The sequence below is a fragment of the Echinops telfairi genome, unplaced genomic scaffold (assembly GCF_000313985.2).
Source record: "Echinops telfairi isolate 266 unplaced genomic scaffold, ASM31398v2 ScPeMD7_7420;HRSCAF=8458, whole genome shotgun sequence".
In the NCBI taxonomy this organism is placed as follows: Eukaryota; Metazoa; Chordata; class Mammalia; order Afrosoricida; family Tenrecidae; genus Echinops; species Echinops telfairi.
Window position 1 is genome coordinate 40,015,984 of NW_022111320.1, and position 23,617 is coordinate 40,039,600.

General features: G+C 40.5%; 1 protein-coding gene across 1 annotated transcript in view; it reads right to left on the bottom strand.

The window, feature by feature from the left end:
* KCNH8 (potassium voltage-gated channel subfamily H member 8) overlaps positions 1-23,617 on the bottom strand; it is a 420,233-nt gene that overhangs the window by 72,273 nt on the left and 324,343 nt on the right. The window contains exons 9-10 of the mRNA XM_004704022.2: positions 7,087-7,286; positions 5,277-5,526 (exon numbers count right to left, since the gene is read on the bottom strand). Of these exons, the coding sequence (XP_004704079.1) occupies positions 5,277-5,526; positions 7,087-7,286 (450 nt within the window). The remainder of the gene's footprint in view (positions 1-5,276; positions 5,527-7,086; positions 7,287-23,617) is intronic.

A 23,617-nucleotide genomic window follows, 5' to 3' on the forward strand; every position in this document is an offset into this window, starting at 1 on the left:
CCAACTCAGGAATTTCTGAATCTTTGAATTGTCCTCAAATAGCATCATGTCTCGGATTTAATGTTTAATTTATTATGTTTTATGACCATTCTCTTCCAAGTGAAAGGAACTAACAAATGATCAACGTACAGAACAAAATTATCTGGATCCTAATAAATTTCTAACTTTTATGTTTTTAAATTTCTGTTCTGCCTAGCATTTCTGGAAGCACAGTAATATATGTAGTAGACTTCAATATTAGTCTAAACCAGTGGTTCTCAATCTTCCTAATGCCGTGACCCTTTAATACAGTTCCTCATGTTGTGATGACCCAGTAACCATAAAATTCTTTGTCGCTACTTCATAACTGTAATTTTGCCATTATTGTGAATCAGATGACCCCTGTGAAAGGGTTGTTTGACCCCCAAAGGGGTTGTCACCCACAGTTTGAGAACTGCTCTAAATTGTTAAATTGGACAGTAAAAGGAAACATGCCAAATTAACTATGAATGCATGAGATATTCAAAAATACCTGTAGCAGATCAAGAAGCTGTGGGTTTTAAAAATTACTGAATTATAACCAAGTATTACTTTGGGCATCATGATTATTAAGGAGAGGCTGGAGCAAAGCATGTCCTTTGAACCAAAGACCTGGGGTCTCTGAACCACTGAGAAACTCCTAGACCCCAAGCAAAGACCTGGTATACTGAAGATGGCAGGAGATAGAGACAGTGGGAAAGGCAGAGGGTTTGTTGGTCCATGGCTTTAGGGATGAATGCATTCCGGCAAAAGGGATGCTTGTGAAGCTAAGTGTTGTAAGGGGTGCCAAGAAGGATCCCACGGAAGAGTCTTTCTACATCAAGGTGAGACCAGCTTCCTCTGAGCAGAGGAATTCCACTCAACAGTGGAACTAAGTGAGCTACAGCGCTTGTGCAGGGCAAAGAAGTCCCAGCCAGTGGGGGCCCAAGTAGCCTGGCATCAAAAGATCGCCACAGGCCTAATGTGACTGGAGCTGGTAGCAGAGGCTTAGGAGGGTCCAGCAGCAGAGAAGCAGCCTGGGGAGCTTGGTAGGCATATTAAATAGCATCACAGTAGCCAGGGGCGGTGACAGGAAAGCAGCATCTGACCTCGGACATGAACCAGGGCGCACCTGCCCCGCAACTCAAGAATGGACATGGGCAATCTGAGAAAAGGGGAACACTTCCCTTTTTTGAGACTCTATTAGTATCATTTACTGTTGTCTTTCTATAAATAATAATGGTTTTCACTCTGGCAACACTGTCTGAGGGTCTTGTGGGTCTGACTCCATCCCAGATGAAGGTGGAACCCATGGACTAGTTGATGACAGGAGAGTATGTATCTCATTTCTAGACGTCTATGGTTGCCTGGAAGTTTGAGGCACAGTTGATCAGCATGTACGAGGCAGGCAGAAAGACACACAGGCACATTAGTCATAGAGGCAACAACTATGGAAATAGCAACACAATCTTTCAGAAATCACTACCCTAGAAAGACTTGCCATGTTCACTCCTTCATCTTGATGGAACACGGACTGTGTGTGTTGGACTCTGTGCTGAGGTGACAGCAGGTGCTGGCTCATTACCACAGGCTCCTCACCACCCTGCCTTGTGAGTTTCTAGATTTAGGGCCCTGAGCTAAGTTTCTGAGTAATTGTGGGTTTTAATAGCCTTATTTCTAAAAAAGGAGAAAGATGACTGTGGGCTCTTATAGAGTTTCCGTTTTTTTAGAAATTCTATTATTGATAGTTGCTAATTCATTTTTATTCAAAGGTGGGGAGGGGTTGATGGGTGCATCTGGAAACTGCTCGTGTTAGTGCTATAACTTATGTTTCATTATCATTAGGCAGACTAATACCATCTGTGAAGAGCACGTCTCTTGGTACTTTGCTTTCTTTTGAAACAGTTCTGAAGAAACCACAATGACTTCAACATAAAATGAAGGTGTGAAAAGCATACACAGTCTGTCCCCATAGCAAATCCCTTCTCTTATGATAACTGCTTCTCCAGGCACCAAATGAAGAAGAGTCTTCATGCTCTGGGCAGACAGCACAGTGGCTTGAATAAGTTTATGTCTCAAGAGTTGTTTAGTGGTACTTCTTCTCCACAACATTACATTTTAATTCATTTCATTGGCACAATGTTCTGGATTAATAGTCTACAGATTAAACATGAAACTATGGGTTTAAGCCTTTGAAAGTCAGTATTGATTTGAAGAGGTCTTGCAAGGCATTTCCACAAGGAGTAAGATAATCTCATCGAAAGAGTTAATCACAAAAAGAAAATATTAATATATGATTATCTTTTTGTGTGTGTTTAGTCCTAACAGCACACAGAAGCATTCAAAACAGTCATGTGCAAAAAGAAAATTTTCACAATTTGAATGAAATTCAAATGGAATTAAAAAAAAAAAGGATTTTTCCCACCAATTTTTTGAAGCAACTTTGTACAAGTAGAAGCAAATATGTTAATAATGGAATCAAAGTGTATGGAGGTGATTGGAAAAGATAAGGGATGAAATCTTCCAGCAGTAAGCAGATTTGTTTTAAATAATGAGACTACCTAGTTAAGACATGTATTCAAAAGATGGCAGTCACATAAAAGCCAATAATTCAGACCTAAAATGATGGTGTATTCATATTTTCATTCTTTGAACTGTTTCTAGCTATCAAAGTAAACAAGACACTCTATGATGCAAAAAGGAGCCCTGGTAGCATGGTGGTTATGCATTGGACTGCAACCTGCACAGTCAGCAGTTTGAAACCACCCGCCACTTACTGGAGAAAGATGAAGTGTTCTGAAACCCACAGGGGCAGTTCCACCTGTCTCATGTGGTTGCTATGGGTTATAACTAACTCAATGGCCATGAGTTTCTACTTCCAGAAAGAGTTACAGGCTTCGATTGTGATAAGAGCTGTAAGGTACCCCAATAAAATGATTTATTAAAAAAAGGAAATAATACACAGAGTACCTGTACCAATAAAAACAACAAACAAACTAACTAACTAAAGAGTTACAGTCTTAGAAATGCATAAGGGAGTTCTACCTTGTCCCAGGGATTACTATGAGTCAGAATCCAGTCGATGGCAGTGAGTTTTTTGAGATTCTGCAAAATATGTATATATAGCTGTTTAAAATGTTTATATGTTGTTTACATTCACTCTGCTTACATATGTATTCAGCTGTAAACTTCTGGGAAAATAACTAGATGCCCTTGCAAAAGCAGACTATGTTAAGAGGCTGCTATAAAACTTAGAGTCGTCCTAAGGAAATCTGCAGAGAAATATTCTTGATTAAAGTTTTTGAAGAAAATTTATGAATAATTAAAACTTAAATTTAGAATCACAATATGATAGAATGATTGGCCTCTGACTTGAGAAGAGGGAGGGAAAATCTCCTCTTAAACAAAAGAAATGTGGCGGGCTTTCCATGTCTTTTTAGTCAGGAGAAAAATCTGAGGCGGTGAGTCAAAGACTGCGCCAACACTGGGCTTGGCAAGTCCTGCCTTCCCTCTGAGAGTGGTAGCTGAGGCAACATGCCTCAGTGAAAACACGGGGGCCTTGCATCATTCATTCTGCCCACCTTTTCCGCTTTCAATGGAGGGAATCATACACGTCTTATCAGGTGACAAGCTTGGAACCAGATCTATGGACGTAAAACACCTAGGTCTTATGAGGGATCCAATAAGTATCAGTTCACTTCTCTCTTCCAGGGTGATGTGTGCTGAGGCTTACAGGCCAGAACCAGTGAGAGTAGTCTCACAATGATTCTAGAGGGCAGCAGTTCTCAATCTGTGAGTCACGACCCTTTTGGGGGTTGAATGACTCTTTCACAGGGGTCGCCTGATTCATAACAGTAGCAAAATTACAGTGATGCAGTAGCAACGAAAATAATGTTATGGTCGGGGGGTCAGCACAACATGAGTAACTGTATGAAAGGGTCGTGGCAGTAGGAAGGTTGAGAACCACTGCTCTAGGGTGTAGGTACTGTTGAGATGGGGGGAGAGCCCTGGAAGCAGAGTCAAATACCTACCTGACCTCACTTAGTCTGAGTCGGCAGAGAAAATACAATCCTTGTCTTCCGTCACTTGTGTGAATAAATGTTTAAATGAGACAGCACATGTGAAAAATGCTTTTAAATGGTCAAGCTGTTTATTAATATTAGGTTATTATATGGGATAATTAAAATAAGCAAACTTTGCTATACTAGTCCCTTTTCATTAAGACAAATTGCAAACATTGAAGTAGAATTTCTTGTAGCACATCATGTTGAGTCCCCCTTCAAAGAGTCCAGAATTCCTCTGCCTCATTTCTCCACTGCTATCAGTAGGTCCGAGAGCCCATCTGCTATCTCTAAGTTTGAACACCATGGGAAAAGGATTTTAGCTACTTTCTTTCTCACTGTTTGGAACTCTTATTGCATCACTAGTAGGGTCTCAGTAAGTCTTACTAAAATATTAGGTGTTTAATTAGCTAGATAAATGAATAGAAGTGATTTTTAAGAATCACATATAAAATTGTGGATGGGAGTTTTTTTCTATTTTGAATCACAATGCCATTTTTGGCACCTCTTTTTATATTTAAATTAATAGCAATTATGATCTGATATTTGGAGTCAGCTTTATGGTACACAATCTTCTTGAATTACCTGTGAGTTTTATGTGAGGAAGTAAAAAGTATGCTTATAGTCACCTTGGCAGTATTGGTTGATGACTGCTATGAAAGCTTATTGGGAATATAGTCATTTTCCTCTATTTCTATCACAGATTAAACTTAATTTTTATAAATTTGTCTGAACTGATGCTCTGTAAAAATGCATAAGCTACTTCTTAAAAGTGATCAGGTATTTCACCATGAAACAGTATACATTGTCGTTATTAATCTGAGCCTGAAAATCAGTAAGAAAGGGGTTCATTTTTAAACTATGGGATTTGGGGAAAATTAAGGTACTATTCTTTCAGCTGTATTATAAGGGTAATATTTATACTATTGGATTTTTATAAAAAGAATCAAATGCTATATCGGATATAATACTTATCACAGTATAAATTCAGTGAGTGGCATGATGGTAATGATAATAATATTAGTAATAGTTGATGAAGTCATCATTTTCATTCAATAGTTCTGGATTTATAATCCTGCATGATGAATCATTTTGAACGCACATATTTATCTCTAATTTCCCTACTCTCAGTAGCAGATTTTGTTTTTCCATATTATCTCTTTAACTTGTTTCTCCAGATAAATAAAAATCCAGAAACGCCTTTGAACTTAGACATACCGAGAATAGCCAGCACCATGCTGTCTTTAAGAACTTCCATAGAGCCAGAGCACACGAAGTAGATGGCCTGCAAAGCATCTCCTTGTCGCAGCAGGTACTCCCCCGGAGCACAGAAGGAGGTTTTGATGTGAAGAGACAGAGACCTGAGGCAACCCCGACTGGCACACTCAAAGAGGGACAACTGTAGGATCTCCTTGTTCAGGTGCATGGTGATATCAGATCGCAGCTCATCTGGGAAATCTTTCAAGAGCTGTCAAACGAGATGAAGGACAAAAGCAAGTTGGGGTCAGTAGAGACGAACTGATTTACTTTTGAAGAAATCAGGGATGCTTTTCCTATTGTTTGGCCAACTGATGTGCAGAGGAAGCAAACATTGCTACACATTATCCTGAAGAGAAATTTTTCAGTTCTTGCAACTCTGTGCTCATCAATAATCAGGTAGTGATAAAACTCAAGAAACAGACTAAATCAATAAAATAAATAAAAGCTTCTAGAATCAAAATACATATAACTCATCGTGGTTTGTTTCTCATACACTGCTACTCAGGACAGAAGCTGTGATATTTCGGGCCACTGATGTTTCCTCTGGAGCCGTGATCGGATGACGAAAGGAGAACCCAATAGTCTCTTCTATAAATGTTGGTTGCGGGGCTGGCTGGTGGAGTGGCTGCTTGATATGCTAAGTTTTGAAGTTGTGATTTAGGACATTTCATGAAGTCCATAGCTAAGATCTTGCAGGACAAAGAAAATATATATATTTATCTATTTGCGAACTTTGTTGATATTAAAGATAAATGTTACTTTACTTACTCAAACACTAGCAGTCCTTGGGTTATGAATGAGATTTGTCCCGAAGTGTAACTTTAAGTGGAATGTATAGGTAAGTCTGAGCAGGTGCACACAATTCTTACTTAGCCTTACTTAAGTGCAAGAAAAGGTTGTAAGTCCTTTCAATTGTTTAAAAGCTGCTCCTGCAGCAAGTGAAGGTGACTGTGGTCGTTTGTTGCAGGTCGGGTTTAGTTCAATCATTTCAAAATGAGGACAAATTTACATAGCTTTAAAGGGCAAATACAATTTGTTCATAAATTGGATGTTCATAATTCAAAGATTTAGACCAACCAACATCCCATAAGAACTGCCTCCTTCAAATGACTCAAGTAAAACAAAAGTCCACCTTACAGACTAATGTAGCACATTTGTGTCAGAAATTGGTACATTCAAAGAGGCACTGTGAAAAACATAAGGCCAAAACAGGTCACAGGGAATCCAGGACAGATGACTCCTTCAGGACCAGTGGTGAGAGGGCGATGCCTGGAGGGTGGAGGGAATGTTGGGGTAGAAAGGGGGAACCTGTTACAAGAATTTAAGTATTGCCTCCTCCCTGGGGGATGGACAGCAGAGAAGAGGGCAGAGGGAAACATCAGACAGGGTAACTTATGACAAAACTATAATACTTTATGAACTATGAAGGGTTTATGAGGGAGGGGGGAGGGAGGGAGAAAATGAGCAACTGATATTAGGGGCTAGAGTGGGAGGCAAATGTTTTGAGAATGATGAGGGCAACAAATGTGCATATGTGCTTGACACAATGGATGGATGGATGGATTGTGATGAGAATTGTACGAGCCCCCAATAAAATAATTTAAAAAAATTTGGACTGAACTTCCTGGAAGATTAAAAATAATTGTAAAGAGGAAAATACATTGATCAGCGTGTCCCTTATTTCTGAGGCCTACATTAAAGAACTCTGCCTTTCACTTAGAATCTATCTTCTCTGCCTGAAAAGCTCCGCCTGAGAAATGCACATTACCTCATTGGAATCTATTCCATTGTTGACTGACCAGGTGGTCTGGAAGTATTCCAGCATCCTCTGTTTGAGCTGCTGGGGCAGATGATGGACACGGATGAAGTCCTTCAGCTCGGTGGTCCTCGTGTGATAGAGGGACCATCTGGAGTACATCCTCTGAATGATTGCAGTCACATTTCCAAACACCAAGGCGTGCATCAAGGCTAGCGAGCAACACATAAAGGGAGAAGAGTAAGACAGGGAGCCCATCTCTTATTCTCAGTGTACAGTCTACCTGTTCTGGATCAGAGCAGAATACCTGTTCTGGATCAGAGCAGAACATGCTTCTGTGGGCAGGCCGATGTCACAACTTCGGTGTGGGCATTTTGCTGCGCTACTCTGTTCACAGAATGTACCCTAATGCAATTATTGTGATTCCAGATGGCATCATCAGAGTAAAAAAAGGTCTTAAAATTGCTCAATGACATTATGCTGAGTGAGATAAGTCAACCACAAACGGACAAATATTGTCTGAGCCCATTCATATTAATAAATCAAGAAAAGGTTTACACACAAAAGAAACATCTTTTGATGATTGCCAGGGATGGATGGGGAGGGAACATCACTCCCAGGAGAGTAGATAAGTATTAACTTAGATGAAGGGGAAGCATCATATGAGCTGAGCAGGTATAGATGGATTCACAGGACTACACCCATGAACATATACAAGTCTGGCAGAGGGTATTCATATGTATATTTGTGTATGCACTGCAGCTGCAAGTATATCCATGCATGTAGTAGAACAAACAGGGAGCAAAATCAAACCGTCTTAGCTTTAACCAAACACTCGAGAGAATAAGCCATGGTCTCAGGGGCATCTAAATCAACTAACATAACATCCTTCATAAAGACAGTGTTCTCTCTCCTCTTGTGGTAAGTTGCAACTGGGGTCATGCAAGTTAGCAAGTGGCCATCTATGGTGCAACTATTAATCTCTCCCTACCTAGATCAAAGATCCAAGGAAACAATTAGTCCAAAGGGCTAATGGACCACACAAACCACAGCCTCTAATACCCAGTGATTGGAAGACCCAGATGCTGCCCAGCGTCTATTACAGAGTGCTTTGATTGGGACCAGGGAAGGCCCTGAAAAGAATGGTGAGCACAATCCAAAAATCACAAAGAAGACTAGAGACTGGTAGCACTCCTAAGACGGTGGTCCTCAGAAATCCTTCAAACCTGGCCTTGAACCTAATCTCAAGGAATCACCCAACAATATAGAGGTCTATAAAGTAAACAAGGATACTCTGAGGAATATACTCCTCACAACAATGGATCATAGGAAACCCAAAGATAGCATTTGGCCCCAAGCAAAGCTCAGAAGGCAGAAAGGGGCAAGAAAGAAGGATGAATAAATGTAAGGAATCCAGCAGGAAGTGGGAAGTCTTATTAGATTGAGCGAATTGCAACGAATATTACAAAACAAAATAATTAAAACTCTCCAACAAAATAAACAAACAAAAATATTCTTAGTGATATGCAAAATAGGACCCTTGGAGATACACTTGAGCTCTTTGTTATGTTCTGTTTTTCATGATTATTTTTAATATTTCCTTTTACTCAAATCTGTGTTGCGTTAAGAGTTACAGGTGATTTTCTTATTTTTATGATTGTAACAAACACATGAAAGAGTATACGATGACTGATTATCCTTTATAGAAATATTAGTATCACCCTCCCCTAAAAAGCATCACTTAAAGTAGTTTTGGAATATGCACTTATATTACCTATTTCAGGTTATCTCATTCTCCTAATAAAAGTATTAACAAAGTTATTCGATGAGAAATCTGGGATTCTCTAAGTAGTCTGAAACTGAGATTAATATGGCTTAAATATATTCTCACACCAAACTAGATTCTTAGTGTCTTTTAAGAAAGGTTGAGACACTGACGATTCAAGAGCCATATGAATTTACAGGAAACAAAACCAACACTAAAAAACCAGTTATCCTGCTGAGTCACTGTTTCTATCCTGAGGAGAGCCAGCGGGCTGCGTTCATGATTCCTCTTTTGATGAGGTCTGTGAGCCAGACAATTCACACTCCCCGAATCCACCATGCAGTGTAATGAGAGAGACGTTGTCCCCAGAATACAAGTCTATGATTTGCATTCTTCTGGAGGTAAGTAAAATGTGAGGTTGAACTTCCTTTATGAGGAGTTCACTATTGTGGGATATGATTATGTCTTTTGAAATCAGAGAGAGGCATGATAGAATTTTGGACTAAATAGTCATTAGCAGATTTTGAATGACAGAAGCAGATTTAGCAGCTATCGAAAACAAGTCTCCGAGCCATTTGGGGCTGGGAATCTGAGAGCAGAGTGAAGGTCAGGTGTACTTATATTTATAGGCAGGTGAAATTCAAGTGATGCCCAGATTTTTCCCTATCCCCATTCAGCGGACAGGCTTAGCAATGAGGTAAGAAACCCAACAATTGGCATAACTCATCTGTTTCAGTAGTTTTTCATTAAAGCAAATAAGAAAATGAAATATTTAGTAGTTAATCTATTAGAATCTATCAAAACATCCCTGCTCCAAAACCTCAAAGTCAAAGGAATTTTGATAACAAGTCTGTTATTCCTAAAATGAATCAGTAGGACTGTGTCCGCATACTATCATGTCTACCCTTCTGAGTGTTTCAAGATCATCTCAATTTAAACTTTTAAAAAATTTATATTTATAAAAAAGTAGCAAACATCAATGTATAATCGAACCAGACACTGAGATTAATCTTCATCAGGTTACACACTCACATGCACACCATCATTTCTCTATGAAAAATATGGCCACGAATCTCATAAAGTTATCCCTCTCATAACAAGATCTTCAGTATTTTAGAAAAGTCACTAGAATAAGGTGTGAAATAGTGACTACACTTCAGGGAGAAATATAATGTTGCCAAAGTATATGAGCTTCAGCATCAAACAGGTCTGAAACTGAACCCTGAATTTGCAGCTTCCTAATTATGTAAACTTTAAAAATTACATAATTCCTTTATGTGAACTTGATTTTCTTACACTTTAGGCAAACATAATAGTGCCTTGCTATAGAACTGTTTCAAGATTTAAAGATATATGTTTTTGTTTTGTTTTAAGAGTAGATTTTTATTTATTTAAAAAAATTTAAATCATTAGGGGCTCATACAACTCTTTTCACAATCCATACATGCATCAATTGTATGAGATGATATATGTTTTTAAAGTGATTCAAGTACATGTGGAAACAAGGAGTGCTTATTGTTCTATTAAGTTTTCCCAAGAGTGTGAAATGTGTAATGAATTTTCATACTGCTCAGCATCCTGTGATTGGAATACAATTTGGGGTATAGGACCCATGTTTAAGGTATTTCAGCAGCCATTCCTATAGAATTGTTCTTGTTGGAAATCACTTCTTGATTAAAGAGATTCAAGGACTATCCAACAAGTGCACGAGACATGCAAGCCAGGAGCCGTGGTGGCACAAAGGCCAAGTGCTTGGCACCTCTCCAAAATGTAGTGGTTCTAATTTACCCAAAAGGCTCTGGGGAGAAAGACATGCTGGTCTCCTGTAAAGAGTACAACCTAGAAAACTCTATAGGGATGCTTTACTCTGTCCTGTGGGACCATTATCTATGAGTTGAAAATCAAATCAGCAACTAAGAACCATAGTAACATTTGTAAGCATATTACCGCGCAAATATATATTATTGCAAAGTGCTAAGAAATGAAGCATCTCCTGACAGGTCAAAAATAGCGCAGACAAAATGCATAATGCTAAACAATTTATTGTTGAATGGTTCTGAGGAGATTCCAGATAAAGTTTCATTTTTCTATATAATTTTTGAAGCACACCATTTCTGATGCTGTAATATTTTACTTGGAAGAGAAGACACCTGTTTATGATAAACACAAGCCCCCCCAAAATCGATTCTGCTCCAAGTCAAAGAAATTAAATACCAATTTCAGGCTCCGTTAATATACTTATGGGCTGAATGTTTTAAAAATCCCTACCATCTTTAAAAGTGTGTAATAGTCCTTTCAGGGAGATTAAGCTGAGCATTGAGAACAATTTTATTCCATTTATTTTAACACTGCTTTCCTTAATTATGTGTATGATTTTAACTTTGCTTTGCTTCATTATAATCTGTGTAAAGCACTTAAAGTAAGAGAAGTAATATGTTCAGATCATTTAGCATCCTAATTGTATATTATCAATAAAATGAATTACTGGGTTAATTGTAGCATTCATAAGTGCTGTTGGGAAGTACTGTCCTATGTCTGAGTCGCCATAATTTCCAGGTCTCATTTCAGCATAAGAGAAGACTTCTCATTTAAGTCCTGCAGTGGAAAAATTAAGCACCAGCTCACAGAGATTTTAATTTTCCAAAATTATTATGGCCCCTCTGTCACTGGTTATAATGTTCACTCTGGCAGAGTGTGTGTGCTACTGTCAAGACAATCATCCCATCTGTCCCGAAAGTTTGACTCAAGAACTTTCATATCCAGGTCAGTTTGGAAAATATCATTCACCTTCCTTTTGACTCCCAGCAATTTTGAGGTATCAAATGCTTGAAGTTTCAAGCTAGGCTTACTGACTGTGTGGGAGGCTCTTTTTCTGTGTGTCGCAGTTTTGAAGAAAATGAAGTTCTGTAAAATCTGACCACGAGGTGTGGAAGGGATCAGTTATCAGACATCAAAGAACTGAAAATCATATCAGTGGGTGCCCGCTTTACTGACACAACCACTGAAAATAAATGTGTGCATAAGCAAATGTGGTGAAGAGAGCTAATGGTGCCTGGCTATCAAAAGATATAGCATCTGGTGTCTTAAAGGTTTGAAGATAAACAAGCGGCCATCCAGCTGAGAAGCATCAAAGCCCACATGGAAGAAGCACACCAGCCTGACTGACCACGAGGTGGCAGAAGGGACCAGTTATCAGACATCAAAGAACTAAAAATCAGATCAGTGGGTGCCCACTTTCCTGATACGATCACTGAAGACAAACATGTGCATAAGAAAAGGTGGTAAAGAAAGCTGACGGTGCCAGGTTCTCAAAAGATATAGCATCTGGGGTCTTAAAGGCTTGAAGATAAACAAGTGGCCAACTGGCTCAGAAACAACAAAGCCCACATGGAAAAAGCACAACAGCATGTGTGACCACGAGCTGTCGAAGGGATCAGGTATCAAGCATCCAAAACCAAAAAATCATATCATTGTAAAGGTGGGTGAGTGCAGAATGGAGACTCAAAGCCCAACGGTGGGCAACTGAACACCCCTTACTGAGGGGTTGTGGGGAGGAGACGAGCCAATCAGGGTACAGGGTAGCAACGATGAAACATATAACTTTCCTCTAGTTCTTTAATGTTCCACCCCCCCACCCCCCCACTATCATGATCCCAATTCTACCTTACAAATCTGGCTGGACCAGAGGATGTACATCGGTACAGATAGCAACTGGAAACACAGGGAATCCAGGACAGATGACTCCTTCAGGACCAGTGGTGAGAGGGGGGATGCCTGGAGAGTGAAGGGAATGTGGGGTGGAAAGGGGAAACGAATGACAAGAATCTACGTATAGCCTCCTGCCTGGGGGATGGACAGCAGAGAAGAGGGCGGAGGGAAACATCGGACAGGGTAACTTATGGCAAATCTATAATAATTTATGAACTTTGAAGGGTTCATGAGGGAGGGGGGAGTGGGGAGGGGGAAATGAGCAACTGATATTAGGGGCTAGAGTGGGAGGCAAATGTTTTGAGAATGATGAGGGCAACAAATGTGCATATGTGCTTGACACACGGATGTGTGTATGGATTGTGATGAGAATTGTACGAGCCCCCAATAAAATATTTTTTAAAAATCTCACCTCGGTCTCAGGTCTCTGAAGGACCTCAGCAATTGGGACAGAGGGAGAACATAATTAGACCTCAGATGAAAAAAACTCTTCCCATCGAGTACCTTTCCACAGCCTCTTCCTTATCAGCTCTCCTTTCTCTCTCTCTTCTTTCCCTTCACTACTCCCCAGTCTCTCTCGGTCTCTATTTCTTCCTCCACCTCTCCCTTCCTCGCTGGACCTGGGGCAACATTATTCCTCTAAAGCATGTAAGGGGGAGCTTCAAAAAGTTCATGGAAGAAATGGAATGAAAGGATAATGGATTTTCCATGTATTTTTTCAAAGCCCCTATGCAACCCAATTACTACTTTCTTTAGCAAACAGTTTTTGATGCCATCTGGGTCTATAGGGGACTGTTTTGTCCTGACCCCAAGAGACAAAACCCAACCCAACCCACGACTCGAATAGATTCTGCCTCACAGTGATGCTCGCTAGTGGTGATTGCCAGTCTTGATGGGAGAAGACACCTCCATCTTTCTCTCACAGAGTGACAGACCAACAAGGATTCCAGAGTGCCCTCCCCCCCAGCTCATTCCTCTGCAACTTTTCAGCCCTTGCCACAGACACACAGAGTTAATAGAGCACGATAAATAGAAGACTGAAGCTATCAAGACTTTCATTTACTTGGATCCACAGTCAATGTTTACAAAAGTAGCAAGCAAGAGATCAAACAATGTATTGCATCGAGAAAGCCTTAGACCCAAGACCACCGTAAATTGTGGAAGAGCAAGATATCATTTGGAGGAGTGAGGAGATTCGGACCTAACCCAGGCCTTAAAGGACCTCCTGTACACGTGCAAGTTGGACTAAAAAAAATAAGATGATCAGAAGAAACTGTACATTTGCGTGAGGGTGTTGTGAAGAATATGAAAGTGCTGTGGACTGTCAGAAGAACGAACGAATCTGTCTCGGAGGGACGCACCATTAGAATGCTCCTTAGAAGGGAGCAGAGCGAGACTTCATCTCTTGTACTTTAGACGTGTTACCAGGAGACACCAGTGCCCGGAAAAGCACATAGGGGTCATCAAAAAAGAGGAAGACGCTCCATGCGATACTGCAATAGTGTCCTCAAACAAAGCACGAGTGGTACGAACGGTACAGACTGCATGGTGTTTCAGTTCTGCTGCACATTGACGTGACAGCAACCAACGTCTACAACAACAGGAGTTAGGACTGACTCGATGACAGTGGGTTGGGTTTCATTTTTATTTTATTGATGTTTTAGTGGCAGAGGAGAGGAAAAAAGAGAGAGAGAGATTTCCTCAATGATGGACTTCAATTGCAATGGAAGGGCATCTTAAAAACTGTCTATGTTTGGCAATGCCTTTCCCGATAGGGGCCAATAAAATCATGTTGAGGCTGTCGCTGAAGGTTGGGTTCCCCAAGGGAAGCACTGACTGTTGCCGTTTGACTCTGTCTTTTTCGTAACTGTAAGTGGCTCGTCTAGAAGATGTCTGATAAGCCCATCCTCCTCTCCAACAGCATTTGAAGAAGATTACCTCGTTCAGGTTTCCTGGTGCTCGTCAGTACATTTTAGACAAGCTGATTTACCTCTCTCCTTTGACTCATCATTGTTAGAGACTCCTTTCATTGGTATGAAAAATGGGGCATTAACTCACTACTTCTTATCCACCTCTTGCACTATTATTTTCAACTAATCTACAGTATTTTTTAAAAGCAAAATGAATACTGGAGACAGAAAATGACACACAAAAGTGTTTAACCAATGGAGCTATCTCGAAGTGAAGCTAGCCGTGGAACCACCGCCCAGATATAGAAAAGTACTCATTCACATCCCTACTGACACCTTCACAGTGACTAGCCCCTGTTCACTGAGATAACCGCAACTCTGAATTATCCTGCAATCAAGAAATGTTCTCGTTTTGAAATTTCTGTAAGCAAGAATTGTACAGCATTTCTGGCCTCTCTGCTCAGCATGAAGTTTTAAGATTCATCCAGGCTGCTGCATGATGTGGTTGTTCACTCATTCTCATGGCTAAAGAGAATCCTACTGAATAATTATTACACCATTCCCTTGCTCTCCTATTAACAGGGATTTACAGTGTTTCTAGTTTGAGACTTTGACAATAAAGTGTCTACAGACAGCAGTGTATATGTTTGCGTTGATGCATACTCGTGTATGCATCGAGTTGTGTTTCCATCAGGGACACACTCCTGAGTCAAGGGGTCACATTACAGTTAGGTTCAGAGTTGGTAAATGGTGAGACAAGAACTCTATCAGCTGACACTGCTAGTACCAGGGTAGGAGAGGATAAGACATTCCAGTGCCACGGAAACGCATGGCATCATCGTGTTTTTAAATAGACATTCTCGTCAGGATAAAGTAGTCTCTAATTGTTGTTTTAATATGCATGTGTCTGATGACTATCATGTTGAGCACTGTTAAATGTGCTTAGTGTCTATTTGGGTTTTGGAAACCCATCTTTGAAGTGTCTTTCTAAGTGTGTTTTGTCCTTTGTTTGAGTTGTCTGCTTTTTCTCACATTGACTTGTAAATGATCTTTTTATATACGCTGAATCTACTTTGCAAATATTTCCTCCCCTTTCACGGCTTGCTTTTGCACACTCCTAATGCTGTCTTCTGAAAAACAAAAGGTCTTAATTGTAATGTTGTCAAGTGTATCAGCCTTTTCCCTTGTGGTGTGGTCTTTTTGTGCCGTGCTTAGGAAACTTTGTCACCTCCAAGTTTATGAAGATATTCTCTTTTTTAGTATTTTATCTGAGATGGTTTATTCTATTTTCTTTCACATTTAGATGAAGATCTATCCGAAAACAACTTTAATGAGCAGTTTTTAAGACAATTTTTAATCATTTCATTGGGAGCTCTTACAGATAGAACATACCATAGTTCAATCATCTCAAAAAGTACTGTACGATGGCTTATCAAAACACTTTCCTTTCTTCTTGAACTCTCGGATAGCAGTTCCCCTTAAAACGCAGTTGTAAACATGGTCAAAGCCTTGTTTTTAACATGGGGCTATCCCACTGGCCCGGAGGCCCTGCAGGACAGGACCGGCACTGCCCTTTTCTGTTCCAGTGTCACCGAGGGGAACCAACATGTTGGGGTCAGGTTTTAGACTCCTCTCTGTTATATTGCTTATTTATTTACATCTGAGGCGGTTTCATACTTCCTTAATGACCATACTTTTAGAATCCATCGCGATTCCTGTGAAACACACTTTCCACTTTGTTCGTTTTCCATATTGCTCTGACTAGTTTGAATCCTAGGCATCTCCACTATATTTTAGAAATAGCTTGTCAATATCAAACACACACACAGAGGTCTATGAGAATTTTTATTGCAATTACATTACTTTTTAGAATAATTTGTGTACCATTGATAGCTTAGCTATACTTAGTCTTCCATTATGTGAGGGAGCATCAAGACATTGTAGAAAAATGGAATAAAAAGTTAATGGATTTTTTCCCCACAATTTTTTGAGACCCTCCTCATCTCTACATTCAATATTCTAAGTAGTTTTGCAAATTTTCTCACTAATATCTTGTTCTGTTCTGTGTAGAAATATTCTACACCTTCAGTTAAATAAATTCCTGTATATTTGATATTTTTATTCCTTCTTCTAACTCTTTTTCTAATTATTGCCAGTATATAGAAATACAATGTTTGGGGCATATTGGTTTTGTATCCAGTAACCTTATTTGATTAATTTATTAATTGAAGCTTTTATGGTTACACCTTTGCTTTGGATTTTTTTTCAGTTTTTACATCGATTTATCTAGGTATAGAATTTTTCTCTCAATGTCTTTGTTTCAAAGTGATACATATGTTTCCCTTATAGTCATACGTGGTTGTATATACTTCTTAATTACAGATGCTTATCATGAAGTAGCCCTGGTGGCACAGTGATTACAGAGTAGACTTCAATCCACAAAGACAGCAATTCAAAACCACCAGCTGTCCTATGGGGGAGAGAGGAGGCTGTCTACTCCCATAAAGGGTCATAGACTTGGAAACTCACAGCGGCAGTTTTGCCCTGTTCTCCAGGCTTGCTCTGAGTCAAGAATTGATGCAATGGCAGTCGGTTATCAGGAAGCTTAGGAGCCCTAGTGACACAACGGTTAAGCAATCATCTGTTATTAATACAAGGTTGGCAGCTCGAATCCACCAGCAGCTATGTAGAATAAAGATATGGCAGTGTGCTTCTGTGATGATTTATAGCTTTGGAAACTCTATCAGGCCGGTCTACTCTTCCTATGTGGTCACTGTAAGTTGAAATCAAATTGATGGCAATGGTTTTGATTTGGGATTGGAGATAGAAACTGGCTTTGATTTGGAACTGGGACGTTAAATGAAACCCAAACGACAAAGCCTGTAGCACTTATATAAAACCAGCGGTGACTTAAGTCGTTTACTAGATGACTTCATCCGGGTCCACTCAGCACTTCTCACATCTTCCTCCGTACCTAGCTTGCAGGAACCCTTGCCATTGATAATTATCTGGGGTTTGGGAAGCCCTAGCCTCATTTCCCATCACCACTGCTTACTTTGTAGTCCATCGTATGTCCCTGCTTTGTAGGCCATCGTGTTGCACCAGTCTTGCATACGGCTTCCTAATATGATTTGGTAGGCTTGAGCCATGGTAATGAAAATCCAAAGCCGCTGCTGTGAAGTCACTTCTGACTTGTAGCAGCTCTATCTGACAGAGAGGAACGGCCCCCTTGAGCTTCCAGGACTGTAATTTTTTACAGGGACAAGCAGTCCCATCTTTCTCTCATTAAGAGGCTGGCAGTGGGAAGCCGTGACCTTGCAGTGTGCAGCCCAAGGCTTAACCCACTGCGCTACCAGAGCGCCTCCCCATGGTCATAGTCATTATTCTTGTTCAAAATAATTTCTGAACTATGTATTGACATGAATGAATAAAAATTTGCTTATTGTATGTAGTATGATTGTAGCAGAAGTTTGCAAGATTTCAATGAAAAATTTACACTCTGAAATATTGTTTATGTGCACATTGGGGCATCTCACATTCTTATGGGGATTCAATATGAGGGGACTTCAAGTTCATGAGAAAATCACAATAGCTTTTAATTCCATTTTTTCTACAACTGTTTGAAGCTCCCATATGATGTGTTGTGGGGATCAAATATAGTAAGTTTTCAATATGTGTGAGCTCTTATAATTAGTGCCTAAAGTCATTCAAGTAGCTAGTTAATTAGAAATATTAAAATGGAGACGTTGTTTCTTCTAGCCTAGGGTGATGTTTTTTACAATATAACACAGTGATTCCCTACAAACACATGTTCGGTACATTTTCACTAATAGATTCAAGAAATTCATATGCCATTTGAGTATCTGAAAGTTTCCTAATTCAATTCCTAATTCCTATTCAAATCATAGAATTGCTTTAATGACACTTATGAATGAGCATGGGTTTCAAATCAGAAAAATTCTCTTAGCAAACATTTAACAAACACGCAACACTATCAAGATTATTCTTTATACTTACTTGGCCTTGTGACCCATATAGCTTTTATTTGCAGTGAAAGGCAGAACATCGTTTGTGCCCTAATTCTGATTTATGACCACTCTCATAGTCAGCGTAGCAGGAGAGAACGAGCTCAGATGTTTAGCAGGTTCTTCAGATATCAGCTTTGTAGGTTTAAGGCTTGAGCACATGAGCATTTCCCAAAATGTCCATCAAGAGTAGAAGAAACATGGATCAAGATGAACTAATTATAGACTGTGTTTATTTGTAAAACCTTTTTTTTTTTTGCTAGACCAAAACCCTGGCTCTGATGGACAGTGGCAATTATATAAGTCATAAGACTGAGTGTAAGCAGACGCATGGGGTCTGGCACATTGTAGCGCTTTAGAAACTGAGAACTCCTCTTGCATGCTCCCTAGGCTGTTACTGCTTCCCTTCAGCTGAGAGCCTGTTAAAAGTGCTGCAGGCCCAGCTTGCTGCTTCAGCAACTCTGCCGCACCACTCTGTTCTTTTCCCGGGAAACTCCCCTGGCCCTGTGGCCATGGTTTCTCTCCACTTCTAAGTGTGGCACTCGAGAATTTACAGCTGAGTCTTGTGAAAGCTCTTTCCACAGAAATACAGCCTCACTCCTCCTGCCTGGACCACAAGCTTCTTGAGGGAAGATTTGGTTTGATGCTTTCGTGATTTTTCTTTCTATGCTGGGTGACTCCCAGAATGACATCTCACCTCCGCACATCACACCTCCAGTCCAAAGAAGTCTTTCGGCAGCACGTCTATTGTAAGGTTCAACATTCTAAGCAAGTCTGGGATTAAGACCATTTGCAAAACATGATGAAATAGATTCTGGGAGAAGACTTAGGGAAAACAATGCCAATACAACTGTGGTCTAGAGGAATGTTTACTTGATTCAAGCCGACATCCACATTTCCTACCACTCTAAGACATCGGTCTGACAATTCCACAAGTTTCCATTTAGGAATTTACAAGGAGGAGCCCACATTCACCTGTGAGTCAGCCTTGCCTCTTTAACTTACTAGTTGTGTGACATTGAGGTCGATAGTGTCCTTCTCTAAGCTTTAGACTTGTTATCTGAAAGGTGTGGGTAATAATACCAACCCTCTACCAGAAGGTTCATAAAGGAGAATCCACACTAAGTCCTTCAATCCCGGAACGAACTAGACAGAGCTGGTTTTTCTGGGGCTGGAGGGCTGCATGGACGACAAAGGAGCATCGAGGTAATATAGCAATTGCAGGAAGAAGCTGCCGCCTTGAAGCTGGGTGGACCAAGGGAAGGAAGGTGGTCATCAGGATTCAGAAGTTCAGAGGATTGGAGACAAGCTGCACTGAGCCAAGGCTCTGATTCTGCACAAAAGGGAAAGTCACACTGAAGTAACGACGTCTATGGGGGCAAATGAAGCTGGTTCTGGCAGAGCCGAAAGGCTGAAGGCTGGAACCATGTGCTTCTGCCAAATGAGCTGCCAAGATGACTTGCCGCTGAAGGCAATGCATACACACCTTCCCTCCTCTTGGCTGCTAGTCTCCTTCTAGAGTCCCCTCCTGGTGGCTGTAGCCAGATGTCACTTGGTCACGAGGAACGAAGTCAGCAGAGTTCATACCCTAGCATTAGAACCCGCAAAACTCACTGCTATCAAGTAGATTAAGACTGATAGAGACTGACAGGACAGAGTAGAACTGCCCTGGGCCTTTCTGAGACTGTAAACTGTTATGGGAACAGAAACCCTCATCTCTATTTCTAAGAGTGGCTGTTGGGTTTGAACTGCTGACCTTGTAGTTAGCAGCCCAAGCTATAAGCCACCAGATCTCCTTTATCCCAGCCTTATAAAGTAGAATATAGGAGAGGGGTACTTATGGAGCTCAGATATAATATTATGGTAACACCAGATACTTATAAAATGGGATTCTAAGAAATGTATTTTAAGAATTACCCAGGTTATTGTACTAAAGCATTTAACACATATTATAGAAGCGATAAATAAATGTTAAGTATTCTTATCATAGACGTATGCTTTGTTTTTATTTTTAACCAAGTGATCTATCGGCCATCCTCAATATAATACCTTAGTATGAACACAATTTGATAACACTGACCTCTTTGAACCTATACAGGAAAAGCTGAAACAGCTGGAACCTGTGTAAGGTACACCTTGTCAGAGAAGGAGTCACACATTTCTACTAATGGAGAGGAATAGAAAAGTGGAGCACACTCGTCAAAGGCAGGCGACTTGTGAGATCAGGAAAGACAAGGCAGGACCATTGAACTCTGGCTCTCACCGTTTTCGCAATAGTACCAAATGAAGTTTCACACCTACTTGAAACTCAGGGAACTCACTGACAACGATAACAATGAAAAGACAACACACATTAAAAACATAGGCAAATGACTTGAACTGACACTTCTCCAATGAAGAGAGTCAAAGGCCAACTAACACACAAAAAGATGCTAATTATCACCAGCCTTCATCAAGCCGAACCAAATCAAACCCATTGAGATCACAGCTACCTTATAGGGAAGATTGGAACTGCCCTCTAAGCTTTCCATGTAGGATGATTTGGGGAAGCAGCTGACACACTTGCTTTACAGCAGAGCAGCTCGGAGGCTCAAACTACTGACCTGGTTAGCAGATGAGTACTGAACCACGACACACCATGGGCCCATCACTAGCATTAGCCACTGCCATGGAATAGATTTCAATTATTGTGACCCGATCTAGGCTTTTACCAGCTATCCATCTTTACCAGAGCACATAGCCTCACTTTTATCCCATGGGATGGCTAGTGGGTTTGAACTGCTGACTTGTGGTTGGCAGTCCAATGCATACCAGGAAACCTTTCTTTAGCCACCAAATAAAAATGACAGTGAGATTTCACAAAGAAACAAGCAAACAAGACAAAAACACCACCAGAAAACAACAAATCTTGGCAAGGATATAGGAACCCTGATTCATCACTGGTGAGACTATATTACTGTTTAACCCTTGTGGAAAACAGATTGATGAGTCCTCAAAATAATTGTAAAAAGAGCTACAAAAATGATCCAGCAATCCTAGGAACCTAAAATTAGGGACACGGGCAAACATATCCACCCCAATGTTCATTGTAGCTCTATTTACATTATCAAGAAGATGGGGGTGGTGGTGGTGGATAAATGTCCCTTAGCTGAAAAATAAACAAAATGTAGTATATTCATATAATGGAATATGACTGTCTTTAAACTATGAAGTTATGACACATGCTACAACACAAATGGAGCTTGAAGATATTAGATTGAGTGAAATAAGTCCAGCATGAGATGAAGAAATATTATATGTTCTTATATTAAATGACATCAGTGGTTACTAGTGGTGGAAGTGGGTAGAGAGAATCGTTTTATGAGAAATGCTGAATGTCTGTTTATGGTGATGGGAAAAGGGGCATAGAATAAATGTAATACACAATTTCATTATTGCAAAAACTGATAACACTAAGCAGTTGTAATGGCATGGAATGACTTACATGTGGCTTTTCTATCCATGCCCTTGTGACTCTCACCAAATGATTGAGTGGGACCACACGAATAATGTGTAGCACTACCAGGGGGGATTGGTCCATTCTTCCATGCACTGGGCATAAGGGGATCATCTCACAATCAGAGAGAAAGAACCCCATGACCATCAATAAGGAAGAGCCACCAGCAGAGCATGTGGAAGATCCCTGGTTGAAGTGATGGAGGCAGCAGAGGCACTGGAGGCCATAACACCAAGGTCATGGTATAAAGCAGAAGAGCCACACTGAGATGATAAGACAAAGCAGAGGAACATCACCAAGGCTGTGAGGCAGAGAAAAGAGTTTCCTGGTCCAGTTAACACGGCTGAGAATTGAAGACCATCAGGAGACATTACTGCTACCTGAGAAGAGGCTCTGCCGTGGGCAAAAGACTGAATCCATGATGTTTCCTGAGCCGCCCTTGTGGCAACCTGCTGCCTTCCCTCACAAAACACCATAATCCTGAGTATTTTCTCTGAGTTCTGCAGGGCCATTTCAAAGGATTATTGAACCCAGCAAAGAAGTCAGGTGCCGTGGGAAGAAGAGATGGTGTCAGCTAGGTACAGAAGCACAGGAGGTGGAGGCATGCCTGACCTCTGCCTTGTGACAATCGGCCTTGAGTTCGTGTAGAGTTGGATTCTCCTCCTAAGGAAGCCAGAAGAGGTCATGTGGCCTCCACATCATTTTTCTTAGTTGTCCACTAGAAACATTTAAAAGGGGAGTGGGTGTAAATAGTAGATAAAATTGGTACATGTTTTGCAACAATAATAGCAGCAAAAAGGAAAGGTTGTAGTTATGATCATCACTTATCTACAAACAAACACTTCATGGAACTCGTTTTGATTCCAGAGTTTGTGGTGATGGTATAGTGGACCCGTCCATCAATTTTAACAGTATGTTAAGAGATGCTACTCTTCTCCTTACTCGGGTCTGAAAACTTTGTAAGTTGTCAACCAAGAGAGCAAGAGACAAGGAAGAGAACCAGTGATCCAGAGGAGGAAATGGCTGCAGGTCTAATTGCCACAATGAACGACTGCTTCCCTTACCAGGAGACCACAAGAGCCCATGATCAAACAACTGGTTTTGATCAAACGGAGGGAAAATGAGAACTGGGCTTCAAACTCTTATTGGAAACCAGATTTACCGGACACATGGAGACTGCAGCGATGGCTGAATATACGGATAGAAGTCAGCCTTAAACAACAATTGAACCCAATACGTCGGGTCTTCTTGAGCATTATACCTGCGTAAAGAATTACGTGATGTGGAAATGACAACAGTAACTCTACAGCCCAGAGGGGAACTTCACAAAGCCTATGAGTCAAGGGGTCGATGGGGGTGAAACAAGAGGAACAGAGGTAGTAAGGGTGGTGGTGTCATGCGAAGGACATCATCCCCTCCACTGACCTCTACGTGTGCAAAATGGAGACACGTTGCAGTTTGATGGACATATTTTTATTAAAAAACAAAAAAAATCGTTTTGACAAATGGTGCCTGCATTTTCAAAATGAACCATTTCATAAATGGCTCTTACTCAGGTGTCCAGAAAATTGGATGATGCCGTGTGACAGATTTGAATTTGTAATCAACATTTATATTAAAATAGTTGTCACTTTTCCCC